The sequence below is a fragment of the Canis lupus genome, chromosome 34, assembly GCF_011100685.1.
Source record: "Canis lupus familiaris isolate Mischka breed German Shepherd chromosome 34, alternate assembly UU_Cfam_GSD_1.0, whole genome shotgun sequence".
Classification (NCBI taxonomy): Eukaryota; Metazoa; Chordata; class Mammalia; order Carnivora; family Canidae; genus Canis; species Canis lupus.
In genome coordinates this window covers 11,546,869-11,563,676 of record NC_049255.1, presented here as the reverse complement: position 1 = coordinate 11,563,676, position 16,808 = coordinate 11,546,869, and the positions used below count along the sequence as shown (strand labels likewise).

The following is a 16,808-nucleotide window of genomic DNA, read 5'->3' as shown; positions in this document are numbered from 1 at the left end:
GAAGCCAGGCATCCCTGGGAGGCTTTGGGAGAAATCCTTAGGACCCCACTGCCCAGGAGCAAGGTGGATGCTGGGACGGAATCCAGACCACGTCGCTGCCAGAGAGCGGGAAGGGTGACATGAAGGCAGCCATGGCAACACCGGGCCAGTGGGAGGCAGGACAAGCCCAGGCCCTGTTCTGTGGACGGCAGCTCTGGTCTGCAGAGGCCTAGGCACTCAGGGACACAGGAGGACGATAGGCAGGGGCTCCCTAAGTGCATAAGAGGCACCGCAAGGCAAGTGCCTGAACCCACTGCAGAAAGTTCACATGTGACCTGCAGCCATGTGAGCCCAGTGGTGCCACCTCTGGGGTGTCCTCTGTGATCCCCGAGGCCACCAGGGCTCAGAACTGCAGGCAGGTTGGTGGCACCAAGGCCAGGAGCCTGCTGGGGGGCTCCAGAGCCACCACAGAGGGTGCGCAACACCGGGGTCCCAGCCCATCCTGACCCACAGCTGGCGAGGCACCAGAGTCAGGTGTGTACCTCAGTTTCCGAGATGGACCTTCCCCCTGAAAAATGTCTCAGATGCAGGTGAGTAAGAAAACACACACACCTGGGGAAGGTTTGCTCTGGAAATACTTCCTAAGAGTGGAGAAAAGCTACAGATACAGGCCAGGAGGTCAAGGGGCCGGAAGGCCAAGCAGCCAGGAAGCTGAGGGCCAGGGAGGGTAAGGTTCTGGGAGGTCGAGGGCCAGGGAGGCAGCTCTGCTGGCTCACTGGCCCAATGACAGACTCCCGCAGGACAGCAGGCTACACCACATATAGGGAGGGGGCTTCTGGGGGTCACAGGCTGGAGGGGACAGGGCGGGGGGAGGGGGCACACCTTGACCTCACGCCTCTTGCCGTCCTCCTCATGTTCCTCGTGCTCTACGACGCCCTGGCTCAGGTTGGTGTAGTTGGCCAGCTTGTTGAGCAGTGAGGACACCATGGGGTTGCTGTCCATCTCCTCCTGTGCGGGGCCAACACGGAGTTCATTACCCGATCCCTCCCGCCCCCCACTGCTGGACCAGTGCCCAGCACAGGCTCCCTGTTGGTTCCAGCCCCAGATCCGAGGCCATGTCACCCTGGACATGTGCACAGTGTTCCCAGGTCAGGGGTCAGGAGCCCAAGGTTGGGGCCCGTGGCCACACGGAGCAAGGTCCAGGATTCCCTGATGGTCCCTCCTGAGAAGGTGGCGGCCAATGAGGCTCCCCCTGTGTGTGGCAGCCAGTTGGGGGGCAGCCCTCCACCTGACCCAGTTCCTCGGGAGACCACGAGGTCTCGGGGCTGTGGCCCTGTGTTGTGTCCAGGTTACAGCCCTGGCCCCCATGCATCCCGTCAGAGGGCAGGAGCATGTGTCACCTCAAAGAGCGCCATGTTCTTTCCTTCACAGAAGCTCTCCTGCTCCATTTCCGAGTGGTTGATGAACGGGCTGTTTTCTCGCGGGTTCCCATCTCCTGCAGGGCAAACCGCTCAGGTCAGTTGTACAAGCGGCCAGAACAGGGCAGGTGCCACTGCAGGCCCACGTGACCCCAGGGCCTTGGGGACTGCTGAGCAGGCTGGAGGCCCCGAGGAGGCCACCGGGCTCCAAGGATGCAGACATGTGTGTCACCTGGGGACATTACCCTGTGCCTGGGGCCCCCACCAGCAACCCACCTCGGGGTCGCAGCCCTGGCTGCTGAGCCAGCCGTTTGTGCCTGAGCAGCCCACCACCCACCTCACTTTCCCCAGATATAAAACAAGACGTACAAACACAAAGGACGAGGAACAAGTGACCGTGGGGCCACTGCGTCCCAGGTGGAGTAGGGGGTAGGAAGGGACAGGGCATGCGGCCTCCCCCAGGTGCTGGGATCAGGGCAGGGCCAGCACTATCTGCAGGACCCACAGGTGTAGCCTCTCATTCAGGAGCTTCACGTCCCAAGCCGCCCCCTGGGGTCCCACGGTGCTTCACCAGGACTCCTGGGGACATATGCTGGATGGTCCCTGCAACAGCCTGGCTGGAACCGTTCCTACGGGAAACCGTGCTCATGCTAGGGCCGCACAGAAAAGCCTCGGCCTGAGTTTCCAGCTCACCAAATCCCAGTGGATCACAGATCTCCCCAGCGACCTTCAGCTCAGGGACCCAGCAGTCCCCGGGCAAGCACAGTGCCTGAGGTGGCCCTGAAGCCCTGCCAAAGAGGTGAGAACTGGCCTTCAAGGCCATGGAGGAACAGAGTGCTCAGGTCCTAGTTCAGTCTGTGGGCTCCTGGCTCCCAGACCCTGAGACGTGGCACCAGGTCACAGGTTCTAAGTCCCAATGGAGGAAAGGTCACAAGCCCCGGGGGGAGGGGGCATTTCATCAGAAACGGTGACATGATGCCACCCCAGGTACAGGAGCCGCTGATGGGGACAGGTGGGGCCAGGAGCCTGGGGGCTGCACCCCCTCGTGTCCCCACCACCGAGGGCAGCTCCTATCTGGACGTCCACCATCAGAGGCCACAGCAGGGAAGGCCTGGCCTGCTGCAGGGATGCGGACGTGGGCACCCGCTCACAGGAGGCCCCCTAGCCACTGGCATTGCGCTCGGGGGACCTGGTGTTCTGACCTATGACCCAACGCCACCTGGCAAGGAGGGAAAGTCTCCAAAACCAGCTTCCTCAGACCCCAGGGCACCAGGTGCTAGGTGAGAACTCACGCTGGGTCCTGCTGGTCCACCTTTTTGACAGAATCCCTAAAAGACAGGAGGGTCACCATCCTGCCAGACACTCGGGGTGGGGGTGGAGGGCCCCCAGTCGCCGTGGCAGCTCAAGGTGACAATAGGGGAGTGACAGTGGGCCGTGTGCTGGGTGCAGTAGGGAACCCCATCCCCACCCAGTCAGCCAAGCAGTCCCTGAAATCCGGGCACACCTGCTCCTGAACTGCACACAGCCCGAGGCTGCCCGGCCCCTTGGGGTCGCTGCCCGAGGCCCCCCCCCCACCTCCACAACCCGCCACTCGCCAGGCCCAGTCTGTGCCCTCGGCTTCCTCCAGGCCTCACCCCACGCTCTGGTCAGGGGAGCGCCTCCTTGCTTGGCTTCCGAAACCACCCCCGTGTTTCCCACGCTCAGAGCCTGCAACGAGGAGGACGGACAAAACAAATGACCACACTGCCAGCGGACGCCACAATCACCCCAAGCGGGGATCACACAAGCAGCCCAAGCACCCCGAGCACAGACTGAATCCTGTGCTCAAGACCTCAGAAAACTAAGGAAACCGGAAGTGCTGGCAGAGGGTCCCCTTCCAGACACGCGGGTGAGCGCTTCTAAAACTGGCACGCGCGTCTGTGGGCGCACAGCATGCACCCGAGCCATCATGCGACTGCGCTCCCATGACAGGGGCAGGTGGCCAGGGTGGTGGGCTCTCCACCTCCACCCACACACTGTGGGTCCCCTGAGCATGACCCGGCACACGCGTCAGGACAACAGACTGCCAGCGATGGGGCTCCCTCTGGCTGCCTCCAGAACAATCTGAGCTTCGAAATGCGAGGTCACAGCACAGATGAGCGCCCTGAAGCCAGAGTAAAGCACAGTCAGCACCCCAAGCAGCCCAAGTCTGGAGGGAGGAAGCTAGTCCCAGGACCAAACCTGAAGCTGTGAGGGGGGACCTGGGGGGGACAAACACGCCTGGCTCTGCAGGGCTGCTCCTCACGAGCCTGACCACACACAGGGGTGAGGGGGACACAGGACGGGTGTGGTGGAGCTGTGGGAACCCCACGCAGGGAAGAGGAACTGAGGAGGCTCACAGCACAGGGGAGCTTCCCTGTATAAAACAGAGTGAGGTGGGGAGCCCCCCAGGACCATGCCAGGAAGGTGCATGTCCCTGCGGCAGGTGGCACTGGGACGGCGGGGCTTGTGTGCAGGGGGGCCCTGAGCTGTGCGCTGGGAGGAGCCCCCACGCCAGACCGGCTTTTCTGTGACCCGGCTGCCCCTCCCCAACTGCATGCTGAAGCTCCCCAGCAGCACATGGCCCATGTTCCCCCACGGCCCCAAAGACACCAGCCTCCTGAGCCACGACACCACTAAAAACAAAGGCCTGAGAAACCACCACAGGCCGAGAAGCCAGATGCAGTGTGGATGCCTGGGGCCAAAGAGGCACCACTGGGTGGGACTCGGGGTGCAGGCCAGGGGGGCCATCCATCCACTGGGACACCCACAGGGAGCATGGCACAGACCAGCGCACGTGGGGGCTCCATGAGTCCAGAACTGTGCCAGACGTCAAGCTTACTCAATAAATAAAGAAGTAATCTTTATCTCAAAGAAACCACAAAGAGAAAATTTAAGAATCGAGGCCTGGAAGACACAGACAGGCAGGCGCCGCTCACGAATGCCCGGGCACGCGCGTCAGATTACCGTTCGTAACCACCACGTGCAGTCACCCCGGGGAATTCCGCGAGACCCTGAAGCTGCTGGGTGACAGGCAGGCAGAGGGTTATCCGGGTCCCCACATGGTCAGTCCGGGCAGGAGGTGTCTGGGGCCAGAGCCGCCTGGGGTCACATGGGCACCGAGCCAGTGACGGGACACCCCATGGCATTCCTGCCTCAAGGCATTTCTCCTGAAAACCACCCCAGGAAAACAGCCATAGACGATTTCCATGGCATTCCACATACCTCCTGCCATCCTTCAGGCATGCTGCTGAAGAACAGACAGCAAGTGGAGGAAGGTTCTAGACCACGGGTCCAGCGAGCCTCCTCAGTACAGGCCACACGGCTGTCACAAGTGCTCAGTGCACCAAAGACAATGTGCGAACAGCCAAACAGCAGGGTCACATGCCAATAAAACTTTATTGACAAACGCAGGCAGGCCGCAGCTTGCAGAGCCCGGCAGCAGGTCCTCAACACACAGCTGTTTCCTGAGCTCTCCGGGAGGCCGCAAAGCAGAAGTGGCCGTCCTTCATCCGCTCACCTGTTCCCAGCCTCAGCCACTGTCTCTGCCTCCACCTCACCTCACAGCAGGCGGGATCGGCCTGTTTAAGGCCCCCCAGCCAGGGGACACCTGTGCAAACCAGTGCTTCACGGGTCACTCCTCTCCATGCCCTGAAGGGACCTTAGTGACCATGCACACCAGCTGACCCCAGGTTCTACGGGAAGGTCCAGCAGCACGCCACGAGTGAGCAGGCCCAGTCCAGGCCTGTGACCCCGAGAGCAGGAGCGGGCTCTCCCAGGAACACAGCGCACAGGTGGTGGCTGCTGGTCCAGAACCAAGGTTCCAAGAAGGATCTAGAGAGCACAGGCGGGCACAGGGAGCCAGGCCCTGGCCAGCACTGGCGTCCCCGTCCTCGTCCCCATGAGGGCTGCTTCAGGGGAGGCCACAGTTCAGCACCATGTCACCTCAAAGCAGAACACTGAACATGTTCTATGAAAGCCACGCCGCCTCCGCCAGCGCTGGGTGAGCATCCAGGCAGGGACTCCGCCTGACACCTCTCCAGGCTCACGTGTCACTGACCCCACTGGGGCCCAGAGCTTCCCTGCAGCCCGTACGGCCCCCCACGCCCCTCAGGCCATGTCTCCCTCCTGCGCCCTCCATTGGTTCCAATGCCCGTTTCCGGCCTCCCCAAGGTCAGCGAGGGTTAGACTGACCTGGGGTGAGGTCATCCTGGCAGACTGCACCCCCTCTCCCAAGCCTGAATTGGGTTCCTCCCCAGACTTCAGCATGCGGTGCATCTTTGTCCTCTGCAGGCAGGCAGCCACGCCCCGGGGTGAGGGGGCTCAGGGAGGCCGAAGCCCGCTCAGAGCCCTTGTTCCTGCTGGGCAGCCTCTCAGGGTACAATGTCCATCTGCCCATCACCCCCCATGATCACCTCCTCCTGACAATGCCAGTTGTCACTCCCCACACCTTCCACTTCTGGTCTGTAACCGGGATTTTACCTGTATCTCTCTCAGAATGGCTCTCGAAGCGGGGCTGGGGAACAGAAGATGGGGCACAGACCTTGGGGGTCCAGCAGCTGCCCCTCCCTGCTCCCCAGGTCCACACAGCAGATGCGGGTCACATGAGGGCTGCAGGAGCCTCTGGCAGAATGGAGGGTCCCCCAGTGATCCCCCAGTGCACCCAGTGGCCAGACCCCAGAGCAGCCTCATACAGCCATGTCTCCTGCGGCCAGGCCTCTTTGAAGCAGTTATGGCTGGAACGAAGCATTTCTCTGTTCCAGGACCCTGACTGTAGACGCGTGACCCCGGCCCTGCCCCCGCCCCCCTGCGTCACATCCAGGACCACGGCTGGAACCCAGGCCAGAGAGACCCCTCCTGGGCGGAGGAGGAGTTCCATGTTCGTGCTCGAGGGCAAAGGCCCGGTGATTTTCACAACAAATTTTTGGCTCAAACAGAAACACTGTTGTCAAAATCAGAGGACGTATCAGGAGGACGAGGACCCTCCTGGCCCGCACGCCGCAGGCGGTGCACACAGCAAAGCATGCCCTTCGGGGAGGACGGACGGGCCCTCCCTGGCTGGGTCTCCCGGCAAGCGGAAGGGAGGATGTCTCGGGACCTTGGCCGCCGCAAGGAAGCAGAAGAGGGCCTCAGGCTGACAGGAAGGTGGACGCCCTTCCTGCCCCCAGGACCGCGGGGTCGCCTCTGGTGCCACAGAGAAGGGACGGATGCCAGTGTCCCATTTTCCTGAGTCCCACACGGTCTCAGGTCAGCATGTGACCTGGTTCCCTTCCCCCACACCCGGCACGCTCACCCAGCGCAAAGCCCTTCATTTAAGGCTGTGTTGCGCTTCTGCTCAGCTCTGGGGTCCCTGATACGAGATGGACATGTGACTTGCCCGATTGCTGCGTCCTCCCACAGGCAAGTGACACCCACGTGTGCACGGCACCTCCTGGAGCCCAGCACCAGGGAGGCACACGGGCCAGCTCACTGCTCCAAGGCCTCCCCTCAAGGGCACAGCTCACTCCCACCACATCCTGACCCTGCACACATGACACCAGGTGTGACCTGAATCCAGCAGACCCCACGAGCAGCCTCGCAGTCAGACAGTGGCAGGGCCCAGGTACATCCCAGCACTGCCCCACGGGTCAGGCACAACTCACGAGGCTCCCCACCGTCTCCCACTCGCCCAGGGCTCCAGAGGGGAGGTTCCCTTAGGAAATACCGCGGGACCTTCGGGAGAAGGGCTCAGGGAGGCTCTGGACACTGGAGGAACACAGCCACCTTCCAGCGCAAGCGAGGTCGCCACGGCAGCTCGCTATGCCGCTGGGTCCCCAAGACCAGGCGGAGACGCCACACACAGCACGTCGTCTTTAACTCTGATGCGTCCAGAGGACAGGGGACGTCCCAGGGGATGCACAGCTGCTGAGCGGCAGCCACACAGAATGTTGGCAAACCAGCAGGAGCACCCAGAAGATCCCAGCAAGCCAGAAACACGCAAGCACGTTCACACAGGACACACACATGCACACGCGTGCCTGCAGATGCAGGCTTGCAAGCTCACACTCGAGCACACGGGGCATCTCTGGGGACCGCAGCTCTGAAGGCCTCACCAGGCTCTCCCGCTAAAGGGCATGCCCCCGGCGTGGGACACAGGGGACCCCCACTCCCCAGCGGGCCCTCCACCGTGTGCTGACTCTGGTCTGACCTCTCCCACGACCTCTCCCGTGACTTCTCCCACATGAGGACCTGCCGTCAGCCCCAAGGAGGCGGTGGCGAGAGTCGGCCGGGGGCACCAGGCCCTCTCCCGCCTCTCGGGGCGGCTCCTGTTACTCACACAGGCTCCCGTCTGGCGGCGACCAAGACCCTGCGGCAGAAGGAGCAGGAAACCCAACACCGCCCTGCTCTTCCTCCTCTGATTTCGGCCCCACTCGATCCCTCCCCAGTGACTGTCCTGCCTCCCTGGGAACCAGCCGACCCATGGGCACCGCAGCCAGATGGAGCGGAGAGGTCACGGCCACCGCGGGGACAGGCCACCTCCTGGACAGGGACACAGCACCCAGGGGAGCACAGGCCGGCGCATTCAGGGAGCAGGCACACTCGGGGAGCGGGCTGGGTGCTGCCAGCGCACGTGGGATGTCCTGTCTTGAGGGCGGCCTGGCCACGGCCACCGACGGACACGGCCTCCGCTCCCAGTGCGGTGCAGGCAGCCCAGGGCAGCTCCCAGTGTGGAATCAAAACAGCTCCCGGTGCGGAATCGAAAGCAACTGTAAGAGGCAAACAGGGAGGTGACTGTGCACTCTCCTCCTCTCCCCTCTCTGGGGACACGGGCCGTGAGCCACACGCGGGGTCACAGGCGCTCCAACCCACTTCCCTGTCGGTGGCCCACCCCAGACCACACAGGTGCCAGGACTGCAACTCTACCTCCTCCCCCAGGAAGCCACCCCAGGAACAGAAAAGGAAACAAGCCCAAGGCAGCAAGGTTTCAGAGCCGCGGCAGCAGGAGACCCAGGCCAGGGCTCCACCAGGGACACAGCCTTGCAGGCCAGCACTGTCTGCCCCAAGACCAGGGGCCACCCGGCTGGGGTCTGCCCGCCCTGTCTACCCCCAAGACCAGGGGCCACCCGGCTGGGGCCTGCCGGCTCTGTCCCCCCACAGGACCAGGGGCCGCCTGGCTGGGGCCTGCCCGCCCTGTCCACCCCCAGGACCAGGGGCCGCCTGGCTGGGGCCTGCCCGCCCTGTCCCCCCACAGGACCAGGGGCCACCTGGCTGGGGCCTGCCCGCCCTGTCTACCCCCAGGACCAGGGGCCACCCGGCTGAGGCCTGCCCGCCCTGTCTACCCCTAGGACCCGGGGCCGCCTGGCTGGGGCCTGCCTGCCCTGTCCACCCCCAGGACCAGGGGCTACCTGGCTGAGGCCTGCTCACCGGGACTCTGGGCAGGAGGCTCTAGGACCCACATGATGCTGGCAGCCATGGACACGAGCTGGGGTGCAAAGCTGGGGAACCTCACTTTGTCTGCGGCAGTCCTGGTCCTGCTGAAGCCGCCAGACTTATCTGCACAAACCAGACCTCTACTGTGAAGAGGGAACTTCCCTCTTTCTCTTAAAGGGAAAATATTAACCCTCTGTGCTCTGCTGTCTGTGCAGAGAGCACTGCCCTCAGTCCCCCAGAAGGGTGCCCAGGTCCCCACGGGCTCGTCCCCAGTGGGTGCCTGCAGGTGGCTGCCCGTCAGAGCCTGGACGGGCCCAGGCCCAAAGTCCCATGGCCCAGGAAACGGCCCCTGTGGGTTCTCATCAAAGGTTCCCCAACCCCATGGCAGAGGGGTCTTCCTCTCACTGTCACTCAAAGACACCTGCCCTGCCCTGCCCAGCTCCTCTGTGGCTCCAAAACAAATGCAGGCGACCCCTACGACCACGAGGAGCAGTGCATGAGCAAAGCCCACTCAAATGACGAGCACCCAGAGCACCTAGCCCCGTGAGCGGGAGTTAATACCTAACATCAAACTTTGCCCTCTGGACATGCGTCCACACCAGCTGACACTCACAAAGTTCACACCCCCATGCGGGTGACAGCAGGAGACCCCAGACAGGCCGGCAGCACACAAGCAGCCACCTGAACACTGGCCGAACGTCCCAAGTCCTTCCCTGCCACTGGCCCCCGAGGACAGCAGCCCTGGGAAGGTGTCCCTGGCCCAAGGTCATGCGTCCCCTGATGCAGGAGCCTGGGCCAACCCGGGAGGACAGTCTCCCACGGGGTCCAACGTGCTGCAGAAACCTCGGACCCCCTGGCCACCTCGTGGGACACTGACCTGCAGCCAACGAAGGCCCCCGAACCAGCCACCTCCCCAGCTCCCTCCTGCGTGGCCACAGCCCTGCCCAGCTCTGTGCTCAGGCACACCTCTGCACCCCTCTCCACAATGCACCCCGAGGAGTCCGTCCACAGCCCCCAGAGGAACACGGCAAGCCCGCCACACACTTCTAAGTAGGACACATTTGAGGCTGTTTACTTCAAAGAAATACCCTGAAATTCGCTTGAGCCTCTACTGCTAAAGGAGGCGGGGGTCATGCCACGTGGCTCCCAGACCCAGGACCAGGGTAGGTAGGGATCTCCCACTTTCTGACAGTGCCCAGAACACCAACTGTGCTCTGGCCCCACGGAGGCACTGGCCACAACAGGGAGAGGGGGTTCCACGGCCCACCAGGCCTCACAGATCGGCCCCGCACAGAGAGGCGCATGAAGGTGTCCCAGGACACACAGCATAGCTGCTCCAGAGCCCACTTGTCCCTGCTAACAGGCAGGAGAGCCCAGCTGAGCACAGCCCACACACCAGACGCTCCTCCAGCCACCACCCCTGCAGTGGGCAGCCAGGCCCCACCCCTGCCTGGCCCTTCCACGGAATTCCCCTGGGCCATCTCAGTGTCCCGTGGCTTCAAACCCTGACTCATCGCGCCCGTCTGGGGCCAGACTCACCCCACAGGGGGCTGCATTCGGGGGCAGGCTGCTGGTCCCCACCACCCTCAGTCTAACCCCTGCTAGTCCAGCACATCACATGGGGACACCACAGACCCATGTGCCCAGGTCACCGTAGAGCGCCAAGTGAGGAGGGGGCTATCTGTGGGTCAGCTGCTCCCCCTGGGCCATAGCCCACCTACGAACAGGAACAGCGACTGCAGGGTGCTGGGTTCACCAGGCCGGGGCAGCTCCCGCCTTCAGGACTCCTCCTTCCCACAGGGAGGCCGCACTCAGGGACGCCCCTGAGCCTGGACAGCCATACAGCCAGAGACATGAGAACAGAACAGGCTCCGAAGCCCCTCTCTGCTGGAGGGGCCTAGCCCTGCCTCCCGGCCACTCTTGCTGGCGGCACCACCATCCCTAGCAGCCATGGCCCTTCCGTGAGGCCACGCTAACACCCAGCACCTCACGGTGCTCCGACTTCCCCAGTGCACAGTAAATCACAAGCTAGTCCTCGCAGCCTGTGCCCCTAGGAGAAGAGCACTGACCATTGTGCTCACTGATGCACCCAAGGCCATGGGGGACCAGCTGTGGTGCACCTTCTAGTCCCAACAGAACAAACGGCAGCTGCTGGTAACCAGCACCCAGGACCCCAGAGGGGGGACCCCTTGGGGGGCAGCCATGGGAGCTAGATCCTCACCAGCGCCCCTTGTGCCCACTCATGGAGGGCACTCCCCCTCGCCCCAAGCAGTGACTGCCACCATTGGTGTCCACAGCTCAGAGCTGCCCCAGCACAGGAGGTATCAAACTCGGAAGGTCTGGGAACTTTCCAGAACAATACAGACCTGGATGGATGCAGCAACAAGGCTCCTCATACGGGTCACGAGAACAGATCTCAGACCAGAAGCACAGACGTGTCACCACCACCTCCACCGCCTGGCCGAGGACAGTCACCCCCAGAGGCACACCTCTAGCCACATCACAGGACGGAGTCCGCTGAGAGAACACCTCAACGCCCCCAGACCATGTGACCACCAAGCCCTGTGCCTGCCTCCATGTGCGTGCACACATCCAGGTCCACGTGTGTGCACAAACATGCACATGTGCCCAGACCCCTGTGTGTACACACGCAAACGTGCATATGCACACACACATCCGTGAACATGTACCCACGTGCACACACCCACCTCCATGCACACAGGCTCACATCTGTGCACACATGCAAACGTGCATTAACACACCCACATCCAGGCACACATCTGTGCACACACACACACCCATGCACATGCACCCACATGTACACACCCATATCCAGGCACACACAGGCTGACACCTGTGCACATACGCAAATGTGCATACACACACATACATGCTCATGTATGTGCCCAGACCCATGCACACACATGCAAACGTGCATTCGCACACCCACATCCATGCACACATGCCCAGAGACCCATGTGTGCATACACACGTGCATACGCACACCACATACATGCACACACTGGCTAGGCAGCGGGACTTATCCAAGAGGACCTGTCCCCTGAAGTTGTTCTGGGAACCCCAACAGACACACGGAGGAAGTGTGAACAAGCACTCGGACGCACACTCCACTTGGTGTGCTTCCACTTTTTGCTCCTTGGCCACTGAAGACTGAATCTGGTACACCGAGTGCACATGTGGTACCTCTTGTCCCCCACCTGAGGGCCAGTATCATGGCATCTCCCTCAACACCACGTGGACAGTTCTGGCTGTGCCCGAGGAGACGGTGCTGGGCCAACGGTGCTGGGCCAACGGTGCAGCATCGGGAGTCACTGCCAGTGGGATGGCCGGCATGGCCTGTCCTTCCTGCTCAGGTGGCCGCCCTGCGTCAGCCTGATACCTCCCTCCGTTCTTGAAACCCCATGTCCTCTCGCCCAGTAGAACCAAACCCCGAAGCCAGCCTGGCCGTACCCCTTGACAACACTGTTTGCAGAACCCCTGCCCCAACCCCAGGTCAGCTCGGCTACTCCTCCAGGGCAGCAGCCACACACACCAACAGAAAAGTTGCCTGATGTCTGGGGTCATGGCCTCAGAGCCCTGCCCGCTGCCTGATGGCCAGCCTGCTATAAGCCCCGGCAGGGCAAAGGGACACTCACAGGACTGTCTGGATCACTGTCCCCTTCAGAGGGTGGGGATGAGACCCCCCCGGGTACCCAACATGTTGAGCCACAGAGCCAAGTCACCAATGGGATAAGGAAGCTGCAGTCAGAGCCCTGGGGAGGGAGCAACCGAACTCTCACCAGGGACGGGGACACAGGGCAGCCAGCCCAGTCTACCCTCCAAGGACTGAGCCCCCAACCTCTGTGGGGCCCACAGCTTGTGGCCATGCCTCATCTGCACACCTACCCGCTCCAGGAGGGAGCTCCATTCAAGTCCTAAGTCAGATGGGTTCCCTGGAGTCAGTAAAAACCCCACACTTGGAAGTCAGGAAAGCATCCCTACTCCTCACGTCTCGTCTGAAAAATATTTTCACCACGAAACACACACAGGACACAGAATCCATCTTTCCCATTTGCAATCTCTAATCACATGAAAACAGAGAACAAAGGTCCTTGACAAGGCACAGGATGCCTGGCGAGATGCACCTGCCATTCCAGAACACACCCCACCTGGCTAGCAGCGAATGGGGAGGGTCCACGGCAGGAGCTGATGCTCGTCCAGGCCCCCACAAGCACCACCCAAGCCACCAGCTTCCTGGCTCCAGAGCACCAGCCACAGGCCTGGCCCATGGGTAGAGCCCGGAGCAACGCGGGAGGGCAGCGAGGCTCAGTGCTCGGCTTCCTCCAGCCCCACGGGGAGGCCTGGGGCGGCGGGGCCTCCCACAGCCCAGAGACAGGCCCGGCTCCACACCCTGTGCAGGAGGCGCTGTGCTCTTTCACTCCGGGGTGACAGGTTCACTAGCCCTCACCAAGGAAGGGCAGTCCCCATGGTCCCACTGAGATTTACCAGGCCAGGTGGGCCCCCCACTCACTCTCAGCAGACCGCAGCCCCTCAACTTCTAGGGTCTCAAGCCTATTTCCAGATAGGCCTAGTCAAAGACACCCCAGATGAGCCTCCCCAACCTTGCTTCACCACCATTGCCACTGCCACCAGGAAGCCCACCCAGAAAGCCAGAAACTTCCCTGGGGTGTCGGCCAGAGTGCCAGCAATCCTGCGACGGGGCCAGACCCGCCACTGGCTGGGTCCTCCTGGGGTGTACACCCTTCACTCTGAGGACCGGCACAGTTGAGCCTTCCCAGCTCCCAGGGGACCTTCCCTGACAAGCCCAGGGTGGCCGCTTCCCCAGCCCCCTTGGCATGCTGGCCACACGGTGCCTGGCCCGTGGCACCTCTAGAACCTCACGGTAAACATCAAAGCCCACCCATGCAGAGCCCCCGAAAAACAAGAGCACAATGACGAAGCAGGGGACCCTATCCTGCCTCTTTCAGCTCAGCGTCACGAATGCAACTCAGACCTCAGGCTTTGTTAAAATGTGAGCATGAAACCCATGCCTGCGTCTGCTTGAGCTCGTGTCAGATATCACGCAAGGTGGTAAGATTCCAGAGGAGCCCTTGGCAGCCACGCGAGGGGTCGAAGGCTGAGGGAGGGGGGCAGCACTCAGTGAGGGTGGGCGGGGGCTCAGCACCCCCCCAGCCCAGATGGGTGCGCGCCCGGCCCTCCTGGCAGCTGCAGCACCTGGCTCTGTTCCCACGGGCCTGAGAGCAGTGCTCAGAGGTCCTGGCGGAGGGACGAGGAAACGGGCAGGACAAAAATTATCCCAGCTTCAAACCAAGACCCACTCCAAGCCTGGAGAGAAAGGACCACAGCCCGCCCCAGAAGGGGCCAGTGGTCAGGGAGTGGACACGAGGGCTGCAGAGGCTCCTCTGGAAACGCGCTGCACTTGTGGTGGGCGCTATGACACGGCTGGCCCGGGAGGACGGTGCCAGACCGTGCGCAGAACCATGGAGAGGATGGACGCACAGACTGTCCTCACGTGCCACCTGGTCTGAGCCCTCAGGCCAGGCGGTGGCTGGACCCGTCCCAGGGCCCAGTACAGACCAAAGCTAGGCTGAAGCCTGCCTCCTCAGGTGGGAAGGGACACCTGGGGAGGGGGCACCACGGTCAGCAGGACAGCAGCCCCCCTGGGGCACCTGGTGGTGGGTGCTCACGAAGGTGCCTGGCCAGCCAGCCAGGGCAGGGGGCCCAGGGCTGCCCCGGGGGCCTGAGCCACAGGGTAGGGGGGCCTCTGCCTAGACCCCACAGAGTGAGCCCCGGGCTGCCGACTGCTCTCCGACCAAGTCTACAGGGCAGCTGCGGGCACAACCCATTCACAGCGGCAGGGAGCCTGGGGGATGGAGGGAGCCCGGCTGCCGGACCCCCCAAGAGAAAGTGAAAGCGCCAGGCGCCTTCGGAGTCCAGAAACAAAGGGTAAAGAGGACCGGCCGGGGCGCAGCTCTGCGGGGACGGGGCGGCCCCTCCCGCGGCCCCCTCCCGCGGCGACCCCACCGATGACCCCTCGGCAGGGGTGCGCGGTCGGGCGGCACGGAGCGGGGGCTCCGCCGGGCTTCTCGGACCCGCGGCCCTTTGCCCCAGCGCGCAAGAGCGGAGCAAAGGCAACAGGAAGGAAGCAGGAAGGCGCTCCGGCCGCCCAGCCCGGTGCCGGTGCCGGTGCCGGTGCCGGTGCCGCCCGGGACCTGGGGGGCCCGGAGGTTCCCACGGAGGCCCAGGCCTCTCCCCGTCTCCACGGCCACCTCGGGCGTCCCACCCAGACTGGGAGGAAGGTGCCCCCACGGTGGGGGGCGTGTGTGCGGGGAGCGGGGGAGCGGCGGCGCCCCGGGGCCCCGGGCGCGGCAGGAGCCCTGCGGGGGGGGCGGGCCGCTGGGGGACCCCGGGGGCCGGGAGAGCGGGCGGCCGGCGGCCCTCCCGGGCAGACCTCCCCGCGCCCCGCGCCCGGCGCGCCCCTCCTCCCGCGCCCCGGGGCCCGCGCAGCCCGGCTCCGCCTTTGTCCGGCGGGCAGGTGCGGCCGCGCTCACCCGGGCTCCGGCGGTCGGGCTCGCCCTCGGGGGGGCCCGGGGCCTCGGCCCCCTCGGTCGCCTCGGGCCCCTCGTCCTGGCCGCCGTCCGCGCGCGCCTCCACGGGAACCACGGTGAAGTTGGTGGGCATGGCGTCAGCTCCGCGCTCGGCTCGGCTCGGGTCGGGTCGGGTCGGGCCCGCGCCCCGCGCCCCGCTCCGGCCCGCGCTCCGCCGACGCGCCGCGGGACTGGGGCGCAGGGGCGGGGTCCGCGCGGCCCGCCCCCCGCCCGGCTCGCCCCGCCCCGCCCCGCCCCGGCCACGTGACCTCACCTGCAGGCCCCTCGGCCTCCGGAAAAGTTTGCGCGCGGCGGGGCGGGGCGGGGCGCCTCCGGCAAAAGCCCCCTCCCCCAGCCGGTGCTCGGGTCCCGCGCCCCCCGGGTCCTCCCGCCCCAGCCCGCGCTCCGGACCGCCGCGCCCCCGGGGTTCCCCCGCCGCCAGGGGTGATTCTGCTCCCGCACTGTCATCCCACCTGGGGCAAGCCTTTGCCCACAGCATCCTCCCCACCACCGTGACCCCAGCTGGCCCCTGCGCACAGGCTCCCCTCCCCGCACGCAGTCTGGGTCCCTGAAGGACTGAGCAGCCCCCCCCCCCCCCACCACCAAGCGGGAATCTGGTCTCCCCTCCCTCGTCTGGCTCAGGCACACCCAGAGCAGGGGTTTCCCACTAGAGGGAGCAAGGCATGGGGTGCGGTGCCGAGGCCGAGGCCGCCGTGCGGGGCTGTTGGGGCTGCTGTGGTGGCTCTGTCCCCAAGGGACATAACCCAGAGGAAGTTACCAAGGGTCTGGGACAGGTCCCGGCCCACAGAGGAACCCAGGCTTTCCCTTTCCATTCAAGCCTCTACCCTTTCCTTCTCCTGGGCAGCAGCTAGGGCAGCCAGGGTCCGGAAGACCAGCCCACCAGGGAGGGCTCCCAGGATGCCACCGGCCTGTATTTTCAAGCACCTGGTGTGTTCAGTGACAAAGGACATATGGAAATAGAGAATCGCAAAATGCCCATCAAAGTGGAATTAGTTCTGGTATCCAGACAGTGATGGCATGTAGGGGCCATGAGCCACCCCAACACACAGCTACTGTTTCACAGCCATGAAGCAGAAATAGAGGAGGGCAATAAGGTCACAAGGCACTGTGACAGGATAACCACGTCTGAAAAATGTTGCCTGTGTGTTCCAATTGGCCTAGAATGGGCAGCAGAGAGGTCAGTGGTTACCTCTGGACCTTGGGGTTGCACAGGTCTGCCTTTTTTCTGCATTTTTATATTACCCAAATAATATAAAGCCAAATCCAGAAAGTCCATCTTCAATTAAAGACAAAAGAGACGCTGTGCCCCAGGCTCCTGGCCTCCCCTCTGAACTGGTCCGGGGCCAGCAGGCTG

At 63.7% G+C, this 16,808-nt stretch overlaps 1 protein-coding gene across 4 annotated transcripts in view; it reads right to left on the bottom strand.

The window, feature by feature from the left end:
• The window catches only part of SLC12A7 (solute carrier family 12 member 7), a 37,218-nt gene extending 21,667 nt beyond the window's left edge, over positions 1–15,551 (bottom strand). The window contains exons 1-3 of one of the 4 annotated variants that reach the window (XM_038583361.1): positions 15,398–15,551; positions 1,380–1,474; positions 862–987 (exon numbers count right to left, since the gene is read on the bottom strand). In XM_038583361.1, coding sequence (XP_038439289.1) covers positions 862–987; positions 1,380–1,474; positions 15,398–15,527 — 351 coding nt within the window. In that variant the 5' untranslated portion in view covers positions 15,528–15,551. Of the gene's footprint in view, positions 1–861; positions 988–1,379; positions 1,475–8,800; positions 8,966–15,397 lie in introns of those variants that run through there. The other 3 variants (XM_038583362.1, XM_038583363.1, XM_038583364.1) reach the window with 3 other exon arrangements.
• Between the last annotated feature and the right edge of the window lie 1,257 nt (positions 15,552–16,808).